Raw genomic sequence first — 14,415 nt, forward strand, 5'->3', positions numbered from 1 at the left:
AATCTTCAGATGAATTACTGATAAATTTTCACTCTTAGGAACATCCAGGAGAAGCAGTATCTAGAAATAACACGGAAGGCCAGAGCGGTGACTCAGGGTATGGGTGGGGAGGGCAGACTGGGTTTCAACCTGGCACCCCGTGGGCTGCTGTAAAAAATTATAAAGGTGTGCGCGTGTTGGAGGTTGCAATATGATGTGTGTTGTGTTGTTCTTGGGCTCTCAGGGCGGTTCTCTCTCTCCCTCTCTCTCTCTCTCTCTCTCGCTCTCTCTCTCTCTCCGCTCATGTTCAGTGCTCTCGAGCCCCTGTGTATGGACCAGATCGGGATGGCTCCTCCTTGTGCTCCTTTTTTGTGTGTGCCACTGTGCTCTCTTCTGCCTGTCTCTCTGTCTCTGACTCTGTCTCTGTAGTCTCTCCTCTGGTCTCTTCCGATCTCTCTTCTTCTGATTTCTCTCTCCAGAGCCTTTTCACTTCTGTGTCTTCTCCCTTGATTCTGTGTTACCTCTCTCCACTTCTGTGGTTTTCTTCTATGTCTTCTGTCTTGCCTCTGTCTCTTCTCCCCCTCACTTCTGTGTCTTCTCCTTGCTTCTGTCTTACCTCTGCCCCCTACATGTCTTACAGTCTTAGTTTATATAGCAATCATATAGGGTGGTGACACAAAGGTGGGTTGAACATTAGCAAATCAACAAAAAGGGGTAAGACCACTTCTCCAGGAGATTAACAAAATCTCATCTAAGGAGATTACTCCAGATATCTAGGAGATCTCCTCAAGGGTAGGATCCAAACAAGGGTGTGTCAGCTAGTAATCCACTTAAATAGTTATAGCAAATTTGCTTCTAATATTTCTAGCAATGTCATTCTGTATGAGCACAGTAAGAGATATATCAGACTTAAAGTTTGGTTCTTCCTGAGGACATTCACTATATATTCCAGACCACAGTCCTCAGGCCAGGTTAGTCTTCCTAACCCCAGCGGGGTCCTAGTCTTGTCGTTACTTTTGGATCATGACAGCATTTGTCTATGACCGTGTTCTCAACTTATAGTTGAGTATTGTGGCACTTTGTCCTGGCCCATTTAGATGCTAGGGTAGTTCACAGCTTGCCCTGGGTCCATTCTGTCCCTTGTCGGGACCCTGCTTTTGGGGTGCTAGGAACTAAGGGCAGATGAATGAGAAAGCAGATGCCCAGGAGTAAATGTTATTGGAGTCAATCAGCTCCCAAGTTACAAAGCATAATATTAACTGTCTTCCTGTGTCCATACAGAAAGGACATTGCTTTTTTTTTTTTTTTAAATGTTATTGAATCACCGTAAGATGGTTACAAGATTTCATGTTTGGGTTACAATCACACAATGATCAAACACCCATCCCTCCACCAGTGCACATTCCCCACCACTGATGTCCTGGGTATACCCCCCTTTCCCACCCTCCCTCTGCCTCCACGGCAGACAATATTCCCCATACTCTCTCTCTACTTTTGGGCATTATGACTTGCAACACAGACACTGAGAGGTCATCATGTTTGGTTCATTATCTACTTTTGGCATGCATCTCCCATCCCAACTGGTTCCTCCAGCCATCATTTTCTTAGTGATCCCTTCTCTATTCCATCTGCCTTCTCCCCTCCACTCATGAAGCAGTCTTCCAGCTCTGGGGCAATCCTCCTGGCCCTGGAAGGACATTGCTTTAAGGTAGACTAAGTTCCCTGTGGCAAGGCTAAAAGGACAAACCCCATGTAATCCTACAGGCTGCCAGATGCTGCTGGATACGGTCCTGTTTTTTTTTTTTTAAAAAAAGAAGAGGGCTGGAGTGATAGTATAGCGGGTAGGGCATTTGTCAGGATGCAGCTTCCTGGGTTTGATCCCTGGCATCCCATATTGTCCCCCGAGCACTTTGAGGAGTAATTCCTGAGTGTAGAGCCAGGAGAAACCCCTGAGTGTGATCCAAAAAGCACCCCCCCCCCCAAAAAAAAGAATAATAAGAGCAGCAATAACAAAGAAACAAGAGAAATGAAATGATTTGGAGACCGTTTCTACTTCGGATTGTGTGTGAGTGCCATTTTTTCCTTTTAAACTTAGCATCTCCTAACTAAAAGTGTGTGGGGGGCTGAGGGTGTAAGATAGAGAAGAGACTGCTATGGCAATAATAGCTGGGAATGATCATGCTGGACAAAACCTGAGGGTAAAGGGATATTCTTGATAATCTTTTAGTATTGCAATTATTGGAACAATGCCTAAAATGAGAGAGAGGAGGAGGAGGAGAAGAAGGGGGGGAGGAGGGGGAGGGGGAGGGGGAGGGGGAGGGAGGGGGATCTGCTTCACTGGTCCTGGAGAATGGGCACTGGTGGAGGAATAGGTGTTGCAACACTGTATGACTGAAATCCAATAATGAACAGCTTTGTAATGGTCTATCACAGTGATTCAATAAAAAAGTAAAAAAAATAAATAAATAGATAAACTTAGCATCTCAGCTAACTTTGGTTTTATTTGTATCTTGATTTTGGGTACACATGAGGCCTTAAAATTTGCATTTTGACTGAAACATAAGCACAAAAGTTTGTAAGTCTGTAACTATACCTCACGGTGGTTCATTAAAAATTTTTTTTTTAAATATTGCATTTTTCCTCTTAAAATTGGTTTTAAGGACGAGTGTTCTCCGGAAGCTGACCTAGCTTTGGGGTGTGAGCTTTGAAGTGTCTGATTTGTACACAGGTCGACACTGACTGGGTGTCATGGGGTACACACCCACCCTGTTTGCAGACACGACCGCTGCCATCTCTTCAGTCATTGGTTTCTTCCTGTTTCCTGAATAAGTCAGACTTCAAATTAACCCTCCCAGCCCACACAGGAAACCCTGGTGATATGAGGATAGCTGCCTGCCCAGGACATGAAGGAACGTCCGAGTCCTTGGCTGGACTTCAGGGTTGGGTCACACCAGTACAGTTGGGGTGAGGCCCTTGCCCTGTCCTGGCTCCATCTCCTTCCTTTCCTGCTCTGTAGGCAAAGACATCCCTGGGCAGGCCTCGCTGGTGTTCGATGTGGCCTTGCTGGACCTGCATAACCCCAAAGACGGCATCTCTGTCGAGAACCAGGTGGTCCCTGGGGTCTGCGAGCGGCGCAGTCAGACCGGGGACTTCCTCAGGTACCACTACAACGGGACACTCCTGGATGGCACCTTCTTTGACTCCAGGTAGGAAAAGGACTCCGGCCTTTACTCTTGAGAACACTTGTATTTGATTGTGCGAGGTCGGCCACAGGCGGGCCCATGCTTGATCTGGAAACTGTCAGTGCTGAAGAATCTAGCACTCTTTCTTTTTTTTCTTTTTGGGTCACACCCGGCGATGCACAGGGGTTATTCCTGGCTCTGCACTAGGGAATTACTCCCGGCGGTTCTCGGGGATGGGATGCTGGGAATCGAACCCAGGTTGGCCACGTGCAGGCAAATGCCCTACCCGCTCTGCTAATACCCCAGCACCAGAATTTATAATACTTGTGTGAAAAATCTTTGAAAAAGATGATTGAGATGCCATGGTTTATGGCAGTGTTGATGTTTCTGCTTTTGGTATATAATGCACAGCTACTGAGAGCTCCCTGCGTCCCCCTTCTTGTCCCCGCTTCCCCCCCATCACTGTCCCTAAGTCCCTCCTCCCGGAAATCCGTATTTTCATTCCCAGTGCTCCCTCAGCCTCCACTCGCCCCAGATGTGCTGGGCTCCCCGCATCCACACTGACTCTGGGACCTGTGATGGGGTGCAGCCAGGAGTGAGGACCAGGTGCCAGAGAGAGCACAGTCCTCGGTGCTGGAAGCCTGACCCCGTCTCAGTGTGTGGTGACTCTGGGCAGCACTTACTCCCTCGGCCTCTCCTCGTCCTCTGTAATGAGCCCCTTTCTCAGAGGGATCATCCGAGGGAGACAGACGGGCGGTGCAGGCTGCTCCAGCCCCACCGTGTGGTCCTGCAGCTGAGCAGATAGCCCATGCAGTGCCCCGTGGTCCGTGTGGGCTGTGTTGTTTGCACACCACTCCTTCAGATTGTGGGGAGCAAACAGGTGGAGACAGCTCTTCTCATACCCCCCTGCAGCCATGGACGTCAGGCTGTGTCATCACCCACAGACATTGCAGAGGAATTTTAACAGGGTATTGTGTGCGTGTGAGTCATCGTTCCTATTTTGGGGGGTCTTTTTACAATTTTCTTCAATTTTAGAAGGGATGAAGTAATGGTCACATGGTTCAAAATTAAAACAAAGACATGCATTAAAATGTATTGAAATCTATTGTGTTTGCTCATGTCTCCTTACCTAGCCTCTGAGAGTTAGCCACTTTTATGAATGTTTTGGGTTTTGTTTTGTATTTTGGGTCACACCTGGAGATGCTCAGGAGCCCTCCAGGCTCTGTGCTCAGGGGTCATTCCTGGCATGCTTGAAGCACCATTATGACAGGGATGGAACTTGGACCTCCTACACGTAGAGCATATGCATGTAGGAGGTCCAAGTTTTTTTTCCCTTTTTGGGTGACACCCAACAATGCTCAGGGTTTACTCCTGACTCTGCACTCAGGAATTACTCCTGGCGGTGCTTGGGGGATCCTGTGGGTTGCTTGGGAATAAACCCGGGTCACCTATTTACAAGGCAAATGCCCTACCCCCTGTACCTGCTCCCCCAGGAGGTCCAAGTTAAAAAAAATTTTTTTCTGAGCCACACTCGGCAGTGCTGAGGGCTTACTCCTGGCTCTGTGCTCAGGAATCACTCCTTAGAGGATTTAGGTGGGTAAATCCTTAGGTGGGCTTAGAGGATTATAGGGGGTACCAGGGATCAAACCCAGGTCAGCCCTATGCAAGGCAAACATCCTACCTGCTGTATTATCTCTCCAGCCCCAAGTTTGTTTTTTGTTTTTTAAATAATGTAGGAGTACTACTATTTATTCAGCCATTGATTAAGCTGATTGAATTGGGCATGAACTCCACATTACTTTTTTTTTTTAATTCTATTCTGGGCTGGAGTGATAGCACAGCGGGTAGAGCTATCACTTGCATGCTGCCAACCCTGGTTCAATTCCTCCACCCCTCTCGGAGAACCTAGCAAGCTACCGAGAGTATCCCACCTGCATGGCAGAGCCTGGTAAGCTCCCTGTGGTGTATTCGATATGCCAAAAACAGTAGCAACAAATCTCACAATGGAGACGTTACTGGTGCCTGCTCTAGCAAATCGATGAACAATGGGATGACAGTGCTACAGTGCTAAATTCTATTCTGAATGTTAATTTTATCTTATTTTATTTTATTATTATTTTCCCCTCTATTTTTGATTCACTGTGAGAAACAGTTACAAAGCTTTCATGTTTAAGCTTTGGTCATACAGTCATCAATCACCCATCCCTTCACCAGTGCACATTTTCCACCATCAAAATCCCTAGTATCCCCCCACCTCCATTCCAACCCTCCCCCGGCCTGTGTGGCAGACAATTTCCCCCAGACTGTCTCTCTATTTGGTTACATTCGATATTTTGACATCAGTCTCACCACCATTCAAACCTGCCCAAAAGACAATGCTAGACGATTTGTTTTGTATTACTTGCTATGGATAGAATATCACTATCACTGTATCACTGTCATCCCATTGATCATTTTGCCAGTAATGTCTCCATTTGTCCTCGCCTTGAGATTTTAGCAGCCTCTCTTTACTCATTCTTCCCAGCGGTGCCGCATTGGAGGTTCTTTCAGGGTAAGGGGAATGAGACCCATCATTGTTACTGTATTTGGCATGTTGAATACACCACGGAGAGCTTGCCAGGCTCTGTTATGAGGGCAGGATGCTCTCAGTACCTTGCCAGGTTCTCTGAGAGGAAGAACTAGGCTATAAGCTTCTGGGAGCTTTGTTTTATAGTCTCTGGATCTTGGCTGTTGATGGGATTACACAGTGCCGGAAGCAATTTTTGGGTGTGACTGCCAAACTACTGGAAAATGGGGGATCTGGGTGGAGGAGGCCCAGTCATGCATGATCCAAGCAGACGTGGAGATCTCAGCCCCAGGACACACACACCTGGGTTCCTCTGCCAGTTTCTTCATGCGTTAAGCTTGTCCGAATGTGTGGAGTGGCGAGAGACTCTACATCACTCTCTTCTGGGAGCTTTTTTTAAATAGTCTCTGGATCTTGGCCTTAGAATATAAATAAATATAGAATATACATATAGAATATAGATCTTGGCCTTAGAATATGGATAGAATATGATGTCCAGGAAATTATGTGTTGTTCTTTTCTGGGAGCTTTAGTTTCTAATCTCTAGGTCTTGGCCATTTATCAGATTACATGGCACTGGGGCCAGTTTGTGGGTGTGACTGCCAAGCTACTGGAAAACTGGGGACCTGGTGGGAGGAGGCCCAGTCCTGACCTAAACAGGCTTGGAGATCTCAGTCATGGGTTCCTGCCTATCTCTGTGCTACAGGCCCTAACTGCATCTTTTGATCTCTTTCGAGATTTGTCTATGGGTCTTTGAAATAAGAGAACTTATATAGCTGAGCCGGAGGTGGTTTGTTTGTGGGTGTGTCTCCCACATACCTAACTTTTGCCCATTTAATTTGTTGGTAAACTTTGCCCCAAGTTGTTGGTGTCTGGCCAAAAGGCACAGCAGCTATTTTGGGGTATCTGGAAGTCTGAAGGCACCATCAGGCTGCTGATGCACTTGCCCCACAGGTACAGGTTGACTTGCTGGCGGCACCATACCCCCATCCAGCCCCAAGTTTTAAAAAAATTATTTTTAATTTTTATATCTAGGTGTTTTTGTTTCCTATGGCAGATATAAGTAAATACAAATGTAATGGTTTTTTTTTCCTTTGGAAGTATAGAGCGTACAGAATCTGGCATACAGTAGATACTATACATTATTGTTTTGCTTCTTGCCTTTTTAAAAAAAATTTATTTTTTGCTTTATGGAGCACCTCTGGCACTGCTCAGGTGTTACTCTTGGCTCTGGACTCAGGAATTTCTTCTCAAAGTGCTGGGGCTATGTGGGATGCCAAGGATAGCACCTGGGTCAGCCACATGCAAGGCAAGCACCCTGCTTGGCTGTTTTATTGCCCTGGCCCCGCTTTTTTATTTTTAACCGTGAGATTTTTTTTCCTTACTGATGCATAGAAAGGAATTTTCTGTTGTTACTGTTATATTTTTGGGGGACCGAGGGGACACAACTGGTGATGTCAGGGGTTACTCCTGGCTGTGCTTGGGGGACCATATAAAATTGCCCGGGATTGAGCCCGGGTCAGCCATATGCCAGGAAAGCCCCCTACTACTCAGTTTTCTTTCCTTTCAAGTATAGAGTATCTAGGACCTGGCTGTGCTTTTGCTCTGGTCCCTGTTGTTATTTTTTGGCACTCCCCAGCAGTACTCAAGAACCTGGGTCCAGCCCAGGAGATACTCAGCCCCTCTCTGCCGTGCCATCTGCTAGTTCCCTGCTCAGGCCCAGGACTGCGGCAGCACTGGGCCAGGCGTGCTCATGGGCTGCCAGAGCTCGGTGGGCAGTGGGCAGTGCTGCAGCACTGGATGCCCTCAGCCCTGGAGCTGTCTCCCGCCGCTCATTTGCTTTCTGTGCTTTCGTTGCTGCATCATATTTCACGGGGGGGGGGGGGGGGTGAGGAGGAGACAAGCGCCTCTTTCACTCTGACACCAGGCTCCCACCTAGCCCCGAGTGGTTCTTTTATAATTACAGACAAAAAACAAACAACGTGGCTGCATGTTATTCCTGTCACATATGAGCTCAGTTCTGGCTTTGTTCCCTGGAAGTACATTTCTGATTTTCTGAAAGACCGTGTTTCTAGAGATTTCTTTCCATGTTAATTGAGTATCCCTTTGGTGGGTTTCAGATGCTTTTCTATTTTAGAGCACTGGGATCTAGTCCATCTTGACCATATGTAATACTCTGTTGCATAGATTTGCCTTTGTTTATGCCAGTGTCTCGAAGGTGGGGCCCCAGGATATCTCAAAGGGGCTCTGGGTGAAAGTTGCATAAACGGGGGCCATTGGCACTGACTAGAGGCTGTAGGAAGAAAACAAGGGCCACAGGTGGAAAAAGTTGAGAAACAATTTTTTTAGATCACCAATCTCTCCTATCTGCCACTTACGTTGTTTTCTGTCTTTAACGTATAAGTTAGGTTGGAGTAATTATTTTAATAAAATATGGTGAAATAAAAGATTGTCTCTTTAGACATAATTTCTAGAATGCTTTTTGGCCTTAGGTTATGTGTGCTTTACAGCTCTCGGATGTCACTTCCCAGCCAGCCTCTCCAGGGCTTCCCCTCGTCATTGCTTGTGTGTGCTTCAGGGAGCTCCTCACCCCTTGCAAACTCAGGAATATCGAAGAAGGCTCTTTGCTAGTGGAATTTTGGTCTAATTTGAGCTTTTTTAAAGCACCCACTGGCATTGGGGCAGGGAAATGAGTAGGTGGTGAGGTGCTGGTTTGAACCAGGGCCTTGCACACGCTAGGCACACACTCACATATGCTTACATGTGTTTACATTACTCACATGCTCACAGTGCTTATGCAGTAACACGTGCCTGCATGTTCCCACATGTGCACACATGTGCTTATAGACCAACCTAGGCTCACATGGTGACATGCTCACAGTGTTCACATGTGATTGTGAACATTTCTGTGCTCACACATGCTCAGTGCATTCACAGTATTTGTACTCATACTCACGTGTGTTCACATATGGCCACACATACATTTCCACGTGTACCTGCACATGTGCCCACACATTCACAGTGATCACACATGTTCACGTGCATTCCTTGTGCCCACACATGATCACATGTGTTCACATGCTTTCACACATGCTCACCTGTGCCCACTTTTCACATGCCCACTTGAACCACTTTTCCAGACCCTAATTTGTTTTGTGTGCACAGTGCCCCATAGGGTCCCCAGAGCCCTGCAGGAGTGATCCCTGAGTGCTGAGCCAGAAGTAAGCCCTGAGCACTGCCTGGAGTCAACTCTGCACTGTGGCCCCTGAACGAAAAGAGAAAGAACGCAGATTTCTCTGTGCAAAGCCAACCGCCAGCCTGTTGAGTTAGCTTCCAGTCCCCAAACTCTTTATATTCTTTGGTTATTCGTGATTTCTCTCCTACACCTATCTGTGCCTGCTAACATATAGTTTTCATAGATTACACCTGTAAGGGTGACTATAGGCTTCCCCAAAAGCCTCCGTCCCTCTCGGAGAGCTCAGCAAGCTACCGAGAGTATCCCGCCCGCATGGCAGAGCCTGGCAAGCTACCCGTGGAGTGTTTGATATGCCAAAAACAGTAACAAGAATGGTCCTCATTCCCCTGGCCCTGAAAGAGCTCCCAATACGCCATCGGGCTACACTAGCACATGGAGACGTTACTGGCACCCGCTCTAGCAAATTGATGAACAATGGGATAACAGTGGTACAGTGATACATTTTTCATGTCTGTATATTTTCTGTTACTGAAATTTTTTTTTGTACATGGTGTTAGAGATCTGAGTTCATTTTTTTGTGTGTGGCCGACCAATTTTCTCAACTCTGCTTACTGAAGAGGCTTTCCTTGTTTCACTTAAGATTTTTGGCTCTTTTATCGAAGATTAGCTGACTGTATGCCTCAGGGTCTGTTTCAGAATATTCAGCTCTGTTCCACAGATCTGTGGATCTGCTCTAACTTTTCTGTAGCGTCTGTAGGGCCACTTGTGTTCAGACACTCACCATTCCCCAGCCCCTGAAATTTTTTTCTGGGGTTTAGGTTGAAATTCTTTCCATTGTTTAGCGACTGTTGGATATCTTCTCCTGTTCACTCTCGTGTCTTTTATCTGGTTTTTGGTTTTCATTTGTTGTTTTTTTTTTGTTTTTTTTTTGGTGAAGCAAGAAAGTTTTAATTGAAACTTATTTAGAAAGATGTGAGGGAAGAGAAAGGTAGAAATACAACTTCGAGAACAAACATAGTCTTCTCCAGAGTGGAAATAAGCAAGTAAGGAAACAGACAAGTAAGTGAGAGTGACCCAGGCCTGAAGAGCGAACCTTCCTCCTCCACACTGACGGAGATGGTATTTGTCTTGGATGATTTGAAGATAGCTCTGTACTAAAGATATTAACTCTTATGATGAGTTGTCTATTTTGGAAGCATATTCACTTTTAATTTTCATGGTTATGATTTTGGAACTTTTTTTTTTTTTTTTTTTTTTGCTTTTTGGGTCACACCCGGCGATGCACAGGGGTTACTCCTGGTTCTACACTCAGGAATTACTCCTGACGATGCTCAGGGGACCATATGGGATGCTGGGATTCGAACCTGGCTTGGCCGCGTGCAAGGCAAACGCCCTACCCGCTATGCTATCGCTCCAGCCCCTGATTTTGGAACTTTTTAAATGTAAACTTTTTATGTGGTTAAACACATCCCTCTTCCCCTTTTTTACTTTCTTTACTCTAATGTGGGCTGGAGCGATAGCACCGCAGGTAGGGTGTTTGCTTTGCACTCAGCCAACCCAGTTTCGATTCCTCCGTCCCTCTTGGAGAGCCCGGCAAGCTACCGAGAGTATCCTGCCCACATGGCAGAGCCTGGCAAGCTACCCGTGGCGTATTTGATATGCCAAAATCAGTAACAACAAGTCTCACAATGGAGACATTACTGGTGCCCGCGCGAGCAAATCAATGAGCAACAGGGTGACAGTGACAGTGATAAAGTGATACTCTAATGTAAATTCTTGTATATTGTCTTTGGTGACTGGCTAATAAAAACTCTACCTAGATATTTGACCATATTTTCCTTAAGCTTTTTGAATGGTTTGACCTTTTTTTTTAAATTAAAATGTTTTTCTTTTTCTTTAGTAGAATGACTTTTTCTTTATTAGAATGTTTAGAAAAGTATTTTGTTCTCATTGTATAAGTGATCAGTGCAGAACTGTAAATGAAATGTAATGATTTTCCATTTATTCCTTTTGCTCTCACCAACTTGAAGCAGACATTCCATCTTCTCTGTGTGCTCATAAGTGGTTTAAATCTTTAATCCATCTGGATGTTGCTGTACTATTCAGTGTAACAGTAAGCATCTAACTTAGTTTTTTCCCAGATGGTTAAGCTAGTGTTTCCAACAAACACCCGTTATTGAATACTTCTTTCCTCGCTCATCTGAAATGTGATTTTTGTTATATTCCAAATTCTTTTTTTTTTTTTTTTGGTTTTTGGGCTACATCCGGTGATGCTCAGGCCTTCTTCCTGGCCCTGCACTCAGGAATAACTCGGGGACCATATGGGGTGCTGGGGATGAACCCCGTCGGCAGTGTGCAAGGCGAGGGTCCCACCTGCTGTGCTGTTGCTCTGGCCTGGGGAGAGTCTTTATCTGTGTTTGAGTCTGTGTCTGAAATATTTTTCTGGGGCCACAGTCAGCAGTGCTGAGCTCCCCGCACCCCGGCAGAGCTCTCCGCCTGTGGTGTGCTGCAGCTCATGCTCGGGGTCCCTTGGCCACACACATCGTCCAGCTTCCCGAGCCTGGGGGTCACTCAGAATCTCCCCCCTCAACCTAGCTACCCTTGACCAGTGTCATCCCCTTCAGCTTTTATAGCTGTTTTATTGATGTAGGAAGAACTAGTTTTTCCCTTGCACTTACTTGTTGGGTCTTCCGGTGTCCTGGGCTACTCTCTGCAGAGCCTGGCCAGCTGCACCAATAGTTCACAGCCAGGCCTCGTGGTGTTAGGGGGCCCAGGGCTACACCGGCAGCGGCGCTCCAAGGTGGGGGGTCCATGGGACACTGGGGACTAAACTCAGGGCCTTCATAAAAGCATGCAAGGCTTTTTATGAGGCTTAAGTGGGAGGGAGGGGCTTTTTAATAGGATCCAGCCCCTTAAGCATGTCCTTAGCCTCTCTTTTCTTTTCCTTTTTGTTTTATGTTTTTATGGGCCACATGGGCTGTGTTCAGGGGTTACTCCTGGCTCTGCACTCAGAATCACTCCTGGCGGGGACCGTGTGGGATGCCGGGGATAGAACCCCGGGCAGTGTGTGCAAGGCTAAGGCCCTCTTGCTCTACGAATCCTCCAGCCTTCTCTTTTCTTTTTTAAACATAATTGCCCCCTGCCCCCTTCCACACACACACCCATTTAGTTTCATTTCTCCCCCTACTTATTGGCATGGTATAAAAAGTGCCAACCGGTAGTGAGTTTTGTTGAAATATTGTATGCAATCAAAGTGAAAGTAAAGTGAAATTTATTAGTTACACAGGCGGGGGGGCCAAGGGTGGGGGGGCTAGGGGCGTGGGGGGGTTAGGGGTGTGGGGGTGCAGGGTGGAGATATACTGGGATTCTTGGTGGTGGAATATGTGCACTGGTGAAGGGATGGGTATTCGAGCATTGTATAACTGAGATTTAAACCTGAAAACTTTGTAACTTTCCACATGGTGACTCAATAAAAAAATTAAAATTAAAAAAAAAAAGTGCCAACCGGAATCTAATGATGGGGCCAGAGAGTACAGTAGGTAAGATGCCTGCCTTGCCTGCAGCCCGTCTGGTTTCGATCCCCAAGCACCGCCAGGAGGCCAGGAGTGATCCTACGGCGCTGCTGGGTGTGGCCCAGCACTCCCTGCCGGCTCCACTGCACACATACAAAAGGACATATGTGGAAAATTTGCCTTCTCTTCATCCTTCATTCCCCAGCGCCTCCTTCCGCAGGGAACCAGTGTTGCTAATTTTGTTGGTCTTCCATACACATATGATGAAATTCATAAATAAAATCCCCACTGGATTTTATTACAGGAATGAGAGCTTGCTGTATCCTCCTCTGTCACCATTCTTGTTCTTTTTCCAGTGATTTGTTGTTGTTTGTTTGTATTTTGGGCCACACCCGGTGATGTTCAGGAATCCCTCCTGGAGGTGCTGAGGGGCCCCTGTGGGATGCTGGGGATCGAGTCTGGGTTGTCTGCGGTCAAGGCAAATGCTGTGTCGGTGCACTAGCGCTCCAGCCCAGAGCCTCTTCTGTTCTGTATTAATGATCTGGGGCCATGCAGGGAAGCGCTGGGCAGCGCCTCAAGCACGCCAGACTCAAGCGCCAGCCCTGTGAGCTGTCTCAGGGCCTGGGGCCTGGGTGGAACATCCTCGGAGCATCACTTCTCTGCACTCCTTGCGCTCTTGGAGCAGGCTGAGCCCCCCTCCCCGCTGGCGTTTCTCCCAGACGGTCATTCCTTGGCTATGAGGGGCGAGGCCGCGGCAGGCTGCGTGGCTCTTTCCTCACCAGCCCTGCCTCCTGTGCTCTGGGTGGCGGCGGCTCCCAGTGTGACTGGTGATGCAGTTGGATGGTCTCACGGTGGAGCGTTCGGGTTTCAGGGAATGGACCGCTGCTCTCCCTGCAACCATTGCCTCCGTGGCCGTCTAAGGGGCCAAGTCCCTTTGCAGAGCGGAACCTTTGTGCGTCCCTCTGGCGGCACCGGGGAATCCACACTCTTGCCAGAGGTGCCCTGGTGGTTAGAGATTGGACAGGAGCGTCTGTCCAGGCCCGGGCAGGACCGGCAGTCTCAGCACATGTGTCTTTCTTGGCCCCTCACATGTTTCTGTCCGTGTGGGCTTGAGCTCTTCTCTGGGGAGCCTAGACGCCATGCCCTGTGGCTTGGCCTCACTCTCCAGCCGACTCAGCCGCCAGCTGGGCCTGGTGCCAAGCACACAGACCCGTGGGCTGGCTACAGCCCCTGCACCAGGGATCAAGCCTGGGTTGGCTGCGGCCAGGCAGATGCCGTCCCCACTGTACAGTCGCCGTGCTGGGGGATCTTCACTGGGCGTGTCTGTGGGTGGCCACTACGGCTGGCTCGGCTGGTTTGGTGCCCGTGTCCCAGCCGTGGCCTTCTCATGGAGCAGACGCTGCGTGTCCCCGGCCTGTGCTGGCCGGTGCCCCTGACCTCTATCTTCTCTTGCAGCTACTCCCGGAACCGCACCTACGACACCTACATCGGGCAGGGCTACGTGATTGCTGGCATGGATGAAGGTTTGCTTGGGGTTTGCATCGGAGAGAAGCGCAGGATTGTGGTGCCCCCGCATCTGGGCTACGGGGAGGAAGGCAGAGGTGAGTGAGCCCCTCGGGCATCCTTAGGTGGACCGAGCGGCCAGCAGCCCCAAGGTGAACCCCGCAGGCAGCCAGGCCAGAGCTAACGCTGAGTCTGGCTCCAGGACACGACTCCCAGAGAGCCTTAGTTTCTCAGGGGCTCTCATTTCTCCTGGTCATCCTGGAACCATTTTTTGTTTGTTTTGGTAGGGCTGAAGCGATAAGCACAGTAGGTACGGCGTTTTCCTTGCATGCTGCCAACCTGGGTTCAATTCCTCCGTCCCTCTCTGAGAGCCCGGCAAGCTACCGAGAGTATCCCGCCTGCACGGCAGAGCCTGGTGTATTCGATATGCCGAAAACAGTAACAACAAGTCTCACAATGGAAACATCACTGGTGCCC

The 14,415-nt window shown here is 48.1% G+C and overlaps 1 protein-coding gene across 2 annotated transcripts in view; it reads left to right on the plus strand.

Moving 5' to 3' along the window:
• The window catches only part of FKBP9 (FKBP prolyl isomerase 9), a 61,425-nt gene that overhangs the window by 15,959 nt on the left and 31,051 nt on the right, over nt 1–14,415 (plus strand). For both annotated transcript variants that reach the window (XM_055142534.1, XM_004606881.2), the window contains exons 5-6: nt 2,996–3,185; nt 13,891–14,036. In XM_055142534.1, the coding sequence (XP_054998509.1) occupies nt 2,996–3,185; nt 13,891–14,036 (336 nt within the window). The remainder of the gene's footprint in view (nt 1–2,995; nt 3,186–13,890; nt 14,037–14,415) is intronic.

This window comes from Sorex araneus, chromosome 1 (assembly GCF_027595985.1).
Source record: "Sorex araneus isolate mSorAra2 chromosome 1, mSorAra2.pri, whole genome shotgun sequence".
Taxonomy (NCBI): domain Eukaryota; kingdom Metazoa; phylum Chordata; class Mammalia; order Eulipotyphla; family Soricidae; genus Sorex; species Sorex araneus.